Consider the following 9,099-nt stretch of genomic DNA (forward strand, 5'->3'; position numbering starts at 1 on the left):
AACAAGAATTGAGTTTCCATCCAATCACATAACATAATGCATGCAGTCACACAATTAGAAATATGTACACCAAACCCAAACACAAGAATTAAAATACAGCCCCTTGGTGTCACTCTAATATATGTACACAATATGTGTAGAGACCACAAAGTTATTTTGACCATTTTTCACATAGGGTACGTAGCATGTTAAGAACAACTTATCTTACAAACTTATATTTCTTTGATGCCATTTCAATGCCAAAATAATTTAATCTATGTACACACTTAATCAAATTCAACAATCCATCCCTTCTTATCTTCAATACTACCTGTTTGTATTCCTAAAATGGTCTTGCACAGCTCTTGACAAATTGTTCCAGAACCTGTTTTATAGTCCACCCTGCATATATATATATATATATATATATATAAACAATATTTCAGGCACGTCTGGGCGATATTACTAGTGTTTCATAAAAGTGCGATAAAAAGAAATACTACAAGTAATTAAGACTGATAATGTATATGTATCTTCACTCAAAACAAAAAGGTTGACAATATATACTTGACTTGCATTACATCCTTGTAATTCACTCTTTTTTCTGCATCCTTTGTATCTAATAAATATGTTTCCAATCAATTACTTTACCTTTTATTCTGGTATGTGATGCTCCCTACAGGAGCAACACCAACGGCAGTTCCTGTACAGAAAACTTCATCTGCCTCAGTCAATTCATCCACAGCAACAACGCGCTCTTCCACCTGAACCAATTTGATCTTAATCAATTAACACACTTGAAAGATAAAATCATATATAAATAGCAAAATTGGCTAACCAAAATTGGCTAACACACTTGAAATCCAACCACAGTATACTATATGTATTCTATAATTTCTATTGTTTGAGGTCATGGACAAGAATCTTTCTAAGTTATTTTTTTTAAAGCGAACAAACAATGATACATATATATGTTTGCTCAAACTTATATTATATTGTGAATCATCTAAAATTGAAAGATAAACAATCTCTCATACAATAAGAAATATAGCGCAGAAGATGAAAATGATGTATGATACGACTTTAATTTTTCTGAAAACTTCAACATTAAAAATTCTTTCGGTAAAAAAAAATCAACTAACAATAACTTAATGAAAGACTATTCATATTTATTATGTATATATCAGAAAGATTGGTCGTAATTCAGATAGAAACCAGAAAGCAACAAAATGCAGAATGTTTATGATGTCTCATAATCATAAAGTAGCCACAAAGATTAAACGATTATGGTATAATACTACCTGATAACCCAAATCACTGCCAATTTCAATGACACTTTTTCTTGTGATTCCGGAAAGTATGGTTCCACTGATAGCAGGCGTTGAAATGGTTTTGCCCTAAGAAATTGAAATCCAAGTTAGATTGAGATCGTTTGACCAGTTGCAAATATAACAGATAGAATATAGTACATATTGAGTTTCACCAAATCAGTTAGAACATGCACAACTAGGAAAGTAACAATTCATGCGATTATCCGAAAACCAGAATTTAAATAAACCCTATGCTTTCTATATCTTGCAATTTTTGCATGATCAAATGATTTACTAAATATTGAGAATAGCCCCCCCTTCATTCCAATCCTTAGTTTTTAGCAAAGTACATAGTGTAACAAACTTTTGGTGACAAGTTTCTTTCTTTTATTGTATGTTTGTCTTTCTTTTACATTAGATTAGATTAAACCCTATCATCAGAACCTCTAGCTCTGAACTTTTCCATGTATACTCATGTCAGCTTGCAGCAAGCACTTGTTTTAACTTATTGCATTTTGCTTTTCATTGCTAATAATATTTTGAGTATTGCAATTTGCAACAAGCTTAAGAAAACAACACACCTTACATAAATAAATAAATTGATTGGAATAATACCTTGGCAATAAAAATGTTACAAGAAGAGACCTCCTCCAGATTTTTCTTACTGTTTGAATCAAGGTATAACACATCCGAAAATCCTCTGCTCTTGGCTCTATTTTGTGCCATCAAGACCTACATGTCAAGGCAATCAGTGCTATGCTATTGAGTGCTACGGTGATGTATGTGTGATGTGGTTCAGCATTAGGTACATTAGTTAAAAACAAGGCGATTAAAATGAATCACATTCGATCACTCAAATTATTACCAGTGTCGGTGTGTGATTTATGTGTTTGTGCTTCATATGCATTTATAAGTGCGTGATTGGATAGACGGATTTGAAAGTGACTTTAGCAGAATCACGTTACAACCATAATTATTACAAAAGCTACATTTCATAACTTCAACAAAATCACAATTCCACCACTATTTCATTTAACTCGCTGCAAATCCAACCATGCACCAAGTAAAACTAGGCATTAGTTTAAATAACATTTGTTTGAATTGAGTAATGATTTGAAATACGGTACCGGTGCATAATTGGAAATGGTTTTAACGCTTCCAGTCCCGCGTTGCGAAGCACGGTCAAAATCCTCTTCCACGTACAAATTAAGTGGCGCAGAACCTTCCTGTCAAGTTAACAAACCATCATAATTGGTGTTAATAAACCCTCCAGCTGCAATGTGCAAAAACAAGCAACTAAATAAATAAATAAAATTTCACTAACCTTGAAATAGTTGCGAACAGGGGAAGCATATATGAGGAATGTGTATTCAGGTGCTGGAGCCAAACCAAGAACCGGACCACTTCCTAAGAGCAGTGGCCTAAGATACAACGATCCTTTGCCCGGTGGAGGAACCTATACATTAATAATTGGTCTAAGTGACAATGTTCGAATTAATGTAGCACACTTATTAAGAGCATTATTAAGTTTTGGTTCAAATTTAATTAAAATGGACACATGAGGAATAACTCTTACGTACCCAACGCTTATTTGCTAGAGCAGTTTGCTTCAAGGCATCAACAAATTGATCAATGGAAGGTGCTGTCATGCACATTCTTTCAGCACCAATCTTCATGCGAATAGCATTTTCTTCTGGACGGAATAGCAGCAGCTGCCCATTTTCCTTTCTGTATGCTTTCGTGCCTTCGAATAATCCCTATATTTTTAAAAAAGAAATTAATATCTATGCTCGATTGGTGTAAAAACTTATTTACACATGTATTCAATCAAATCATATCACCTAAGCATCATAAAGTGATTTAATTTGATATATGTGTAAAAAAATTAAATTGTCAATATGTACAAATTAAATCATTTAAAAAAAATGAACTATATGCATCGTGCATCACTATTTTCTATGGATTTAAACGTTATTCACACTCCGTGTAAGCCGATACAATAACATTAAAGTCAATATCATTTATTGAATGTCGATGTAAAATTGATTTACGCTTGTTTACTACCATATTGTTTGGCAACCAGTTCATTCATTCATAATGTAATTTTGTGCTGATACAAGAAGAGAGCGTACCACATATGAACAAATATCTTCTATCTTTTTGGTAGGAAAGGTAAAGTTACTTTAGGCAAATTTTGAATGAACTAGGAGAGATGGTGATGTTTAAATTGGCGGGGAATCCATGTTGAAGTTTATAGGGGGTTCATGCCCCCACAAAGATTTTTTTTTTTTTTTTTAAATATACAGATTAATTTTTGTTTGTCCATAAAAAAATAGTTGTTTTCAAAAATATTTTTTTTAACAAATAGTAGAAAGCTATAAGAGATAAAATAAAAGCTTAATATATGCTTTGGTCCCTTAATTTATTTTTGGATTTCATTTTGGTCCTCTAATTATAAATCTTCTTCCGTTTACTATTTTGGTCCTCTCCGTTAGTTTTTTCAAAAACTGTTAAACCCTTGTCCACATGTCATTTAAGATTTGTGATCAAGGATTAGATTTGAAAAGTACGCAAGTATACAATGGACTCACAACATATGATCATTTCTATTTCTTTTATTTTCCTAAAAATAAAAATTTAAAATCACCATCAATCTTCATCTTTTTATATATTTTTTTTAAAAATTGATATCTAGATTTTTAAAATTAAATATTTTCCAAAATTTTGTAGAAAAAATTTAAAAAAACCTTTTTTATCGAAAAAAAAACTGACCTTTTTTTTAAATTTCGTTAAAAAAAAAATATGACAATTTTTTATATATTTTCTAAACAAAAGGTCAGATTTTTTTTTTGAAAAAAAGGCTTTTTTTAATTTTTTCTACAAAAATCTGGATAATTTTTTTTTGAAAAAAATTTATTCCAAAAATTTTATAAAATCTTTTTCAAAATTTGAAAAAAAAAAGCCAGATTTTTTTTTCGAAAAAATGTTTTTTAAATTTTTTCTACAAAATTATGAATACAAATTTTTTTAAAAATATATAAAATCTAAAAAAAAATTCCAGAATTTTTATAAAATATTTTTCAAAATTTAAAAAAAATTCTGGAAAATATATAAAAAATTCAGATTTTTATAAATCTGAAATAAAATTAGAAAAAAAAACTAACGCTTGATCACCAATCTTAAATGACATGTGGACAAGGGTTAACTGTTTTTGAAAAAAAAAATAACGGAGAGGACCAAAATAGTAAACGGCAGAAGATTTATAGGACCAAATTGAGACACTTTATAGTTAACGGACCAAAATGAAATCCAAAAATAAGTTAAGGGACCAAAGCATGTATTAAGCCTAAAATAAAATAATAAGAAATAATTTGATCATTTATTTCTGAAACTTTTACTACTTTTTCAAAACTAAGCATATAAAATGTATCATAGTTTGATAAAAATATGATCCTATATACTATAGACAATCTTAGGAAGTTGTGTTTTTTATGCAACAATAAAAATTTTAATTAGGAGAGACACATGTTGTGCGGTAAGCATGAGGTAAACGTCTTATATTGAATGAAAAAATTGAATGCTAAACAATATATAAGTGTGGGGATTTATAAATCTAATGTCTTAAAATTTTGGATTAAGAAGTGATGTTCATCTCACTTATACAATTGCTCTTGAACCAATATGGATGATCTATCGTCTCCCTATCTTTGTATGGCTAGTGTGAACTATCAATCAAACTCATTGAACAGTTACATTAAAATTCCATCAACGGCAGAATTCCTATATACATATGTATTTTGTTAAAACTTAAAACGTTTTTCTTTTTAAACAAATTTCTTAGGAAATTTTTCTTTTTAAACCTATATACTATTTACTTGCCCCCAAATAAACAAATTTCTGGAATCATATCGTTGGTTAATAAAGAACTTGGTAGGGATGAGATTATTATGAATTAGCCATAACAGAGATGAGATCATTAAGAGGCCATAGTGATTTAAAAGATAATTTTTTTTCTTACCCTCTAATCTTCTCGCGTGTCCTATCTTTGGGTTCAAATATTCAAAAAAAAATGTAGGGTTTTTTTAATGTGTTCTAAGCTTTGAAAATATAGTTTGAAATCTAATGATGCATGTGTACAAGAAGCAAGTAAAATGGGATATAAAATTCACGATCGAAAGCATATATATGGCCTTATCGCTAGAAAGCATATATATCACCTTATCACTATAGATAGATTGGGAATGAGTTTGTCTGCTAATCAATCGAACTATTTAGGCTTTAATATGTGTTTCGTCCCTGCAATTAAGCGTCGTTTAAAAATTGGTCCTTGTAATCGTTAATCCTGACAAATTACTCTTGCAAAGTTTAATCATTTAAAATTTTGTCATTTGACCAACTTAATCAATTTCACGTCATTAAATTAGCAAAATAGCATAGAAAATGACAAAAATACCCCTGATGTCATCTTCTCAAAACCTTCACTCCTCTTCTCTTCTCTGCATCACGACACAACCACCAACCTCTCCATAACCTCCTTCCTCCTTCATCATCTACTCATGATTATTCATCACCTTCTCACTTTCAACTCAGAAAAATCAAAGAAAGAAGGAAAATTAAAACCAACATGACAATCAACATCCACAGAGAACACGTGAACAACAACTCCTCCACCACCGTCGCCGGCGAAAATCAGGCAGAACTCTGTCACATAAACGCCGACCTCCTCTCCATTTCCAGCGACTTCACCGAAATTCCTTCTCCGGTGATTAAATCAGTGTCGTTTTACTACATCTTATGCCATAACCAGCGGAAGTTCGACAGCATCTTTAGATTCGAAACATCAGAATTTGTTACAAACTATCATAGCATAACAGCCACAAGATCCCCTTGCAACGTCAATTTGTTAAGAAGATGATTATGATGAATCGGGGCTTGAACGGAAAGACTGTTCTAGCTAGTGTTGCAACAATTGCTAAGATTATTTCCAATAAAAAATAGATGTGGAAACAGTACATAACCATGTAATTTTGGGGTGAATTTGATCACTGTAATCGTAAATTTTCACCAAAAGAACAAACTTTATGACATATTGTAGAAATGAGATGCTAGTATTTTGTGTTTTTGAAGTGGGTTTGGTTTCAAATTTGGAACCACTTGATCCGTTTGTTAGATCTTTAATGTTTGAAATGTGGGTTTGTTTTATGTTGTTGATTGCATGAGAAAATGAATGAAAGGATGAGAAATTACGAGGCTGAATTGAAGAGGAAGAGGGAAGAGAAACTCAAATGAGTTTGAGATTGATGAATCATTGGTTGCTTGGTGATGGTGTCGTGATGCAGAGAAGAGAAGAGGAGTGAAGGTTTTGAGAAGATGACATCAGGGGTATATTTGTCCTTTCCTATGCTATTTTGCTAATTTTATGACGTGGCATTGATTAAGTTGGTCAAATGACGAAATTTTAAATGATTAAACTTTGCAAGGATAATTTACCAGAATTAACGATTACAAAGATCAATTTTTAAACGACACCTAATTACAGGGACGAAACACATATTAAAGCCAACTATTTATTAGGATGGTGTGGACCAACCGAATGGGTACGTGACCCCATCAATAAAAGGAGTGTTTCTTGTCCTATTTTAGGTAATCTTATATCTCTCTATTACTGTTTTTCTAATATTATTATTTTGTGACTGACTTTAGTATTTTAGGGTTTTTTTTTCCATGTAACTCCCCCTCAAACCGGCACCACCAGTGGATGGATCCACCTGGTCAAATGATTATATAATTAGTATCAATCACTTATGTTGAAATCTTTATTTATATTGGAGGCTATATTGAGATCTTTAATTATGACATGTTTGTATTCATCTACAGCTGTGGATAACATTGATGGTTTTGAACCTCTAAAAAAATAAAATACTACTACTACTAAAAAAAAAGTTTGACATTAGTCATCATACCTGGCCATAATTTAGGACCCCTGCTGATGGGCTAAGTTCTATGTTGCCATACCGATTAAGTTGTCCATGTCCAAAATTTTGGCCAGCACTACATTTTGTAACGTACATGAAATCGGTTGGCATGAGTCCAAACCCAAGGCTGTCCCAATCCACATTTGCGTACTCATCATCATCGCTGGATTTGTTGTTATTTTGGTACAAATTAGAGAAGAACGATGAGTCAATTAATGCACAGTAATTCCCCAAAAAAAAACTTTGCAAATTACAAATACATTGTTGTTGAGTACATGGTGCTAGTTACCTGTAAGTTGGGTCTGGAATTGGAAGAGGGGAGGGCTGAGATGCATAGCCATTGTAAGCCCCTATCTGTTATTATGTGATTTTGTATTAAGACCATATGTTTAAATGAATGCTTCAGTCAGTTCCACAATAGGGTTTGTTTTTGCAAGTATACATTATAAGTTCTTCAATCTTTCAATTAGGGTTAGAAATGAGTCGAGCTAAGTTGAATTTAGATTAGCTTGGTTGGACTCGATAAAAATTATATTAGCTTTGAAGTTCGACTCGAGTTCGTCATAAATTTTCTTTTCAATTCGAACTCAGTCGATTCAAACTCACGAGCAACTCAGTTTAACTTGATAAGTTAAAATTGATAGCTAGCCCTTTCCTATCAAATGAACCGAAAGATAAAAATAACTATTAAAGCGATCCAAAATCTCTTATAATTGGTCTCAAAATCATATAAATAAATGGGTAATAGATCAATATTAGATTAGATGCAACACTATTAGTTACAACTTAATACATTCATTCCCACTGTACTTGTTTGTACGTATGCAAGCTTGTATGTTGAATGATATTAACCTTTTCAATGTGGGATTATACTCTTGTCCCTGTCCTTCGTATAGTGAACATTACATACTCAAAATTATTCTTGCATCCTCTCTTCCTTTTTTTCTATCCTATGCAGGTAAAGATTGTGTTTACTTTATTGATTGTATTAAAAACCGTTATGAGCTTCGTTTATCTAAACAAGTTTTTTATATTAAATCCCTCAAAAAAAATTATATTAAAATAAATAATAGTAGTAGTAATAATAATAATAATAATAATAATAATAATAAAAATGTCTTTTAAATAAGACTAATTGATTTAGCAATTGTAAAAAAACTTCAACTTTAATTAGTCATTTTGTTGGTTATATTTTTTTAATTTTGAAATTTTATTATGGTGATTTGGTATTATTTTTTTATATCAAATTGACTCATAAACCAAACAAGCTCAAATTTAACTTGTTTATCTAACAAACTTAATTTTCAACTCAAATTGGACTCATTTAGTTCATGAATCCAACAAATTGATTACCGAAACTCATATTAAGAAAGCAGAGATACGGTATAATGAAAAGAAACAAAAACACGTAAAATTGTTATGCGTTTGATGAGAAAATTAAACTAACAAAGAATGAGAAAGTAAAACGTTGATCACCTTGGACGAAGACAGATAACTAGGACGAAGAAGCAATTTCCTTAAACTCGGAAAGTTCACTGTTCTTCGAATCATTTTGGTCGATCCTTCTTCTGTAGGTTGTTACTATAATGTAAATGGTGGTGATTATGTTGTGTTCTTTGAAAATCTTATGGAAAAGAGGACACGCACAAAACAATGAAAATAGAGAAAGGAATCAACAAGATAAGATTAGACAACTCCAGCTATATATGCAATCTGCATATATATAGTTATTTTGGTTGCTACGTAGCAATTTTTTATACAACACTTGGAACACTTACATATGCAAGGCACGTATACAAGTACCCATTTTATACTAATAAGATTGAGGAGGCCAC

At 31.3% G+C, this 9,099-nt stretch overlaps 1 protein-coding gene across 1 annotated transcript; it reads right to left on the reverse strand.

Moving 5' to 3' along the window:
• Positions 1 to 8: 8 nt before the first annotated feature.
• On the reverse strand, positions 9 to 9,099 carry LOC25490006 (branched-chain-amino-acid aminotransferase 2, chloroplastic). Its single transcript, XM_013606374.3, has 10 exons — positions 8,741 to 9,099; positions 7,554 to 7,618; positions 7,253 to 7,427; positions 2,870 to 3,046; positions 2,614 to 2,745; positions 2,417 to 2,515; positions 1,905 to 2,021; positions 1,281 to 1,376; positions 631 to 743; positions 9 to 381 (listed from the first exon to the last, which is right to left on the reverse strand). Exons 1-10 carry the CDS (start codon positions 8,813 to 8,815, stop codon positions 267 to 269), a joined length of 1,164 nt encoding a protein of 387 aa, XP_013461828.1. The 5' UTR covers positions 8,816 to 9,099; the 3' UTR covers positions 9 to 266.

Source organism: Medicago truncatula, chromosome 3 (genome assembly GCF_003473485.1).
Source record: "Medicago truncatula cultivar Jemalong A17 chromosome 3, MtrunA17r5.0-ANR, whole genome shotgun sequence".
Classification (NCBI taxonomy): Eukaryota; Viridiplantae; Streptophyta; class Magnoliopsida; order Fabales; family Fabaceae; genus Medicago; species Medicago truncatula.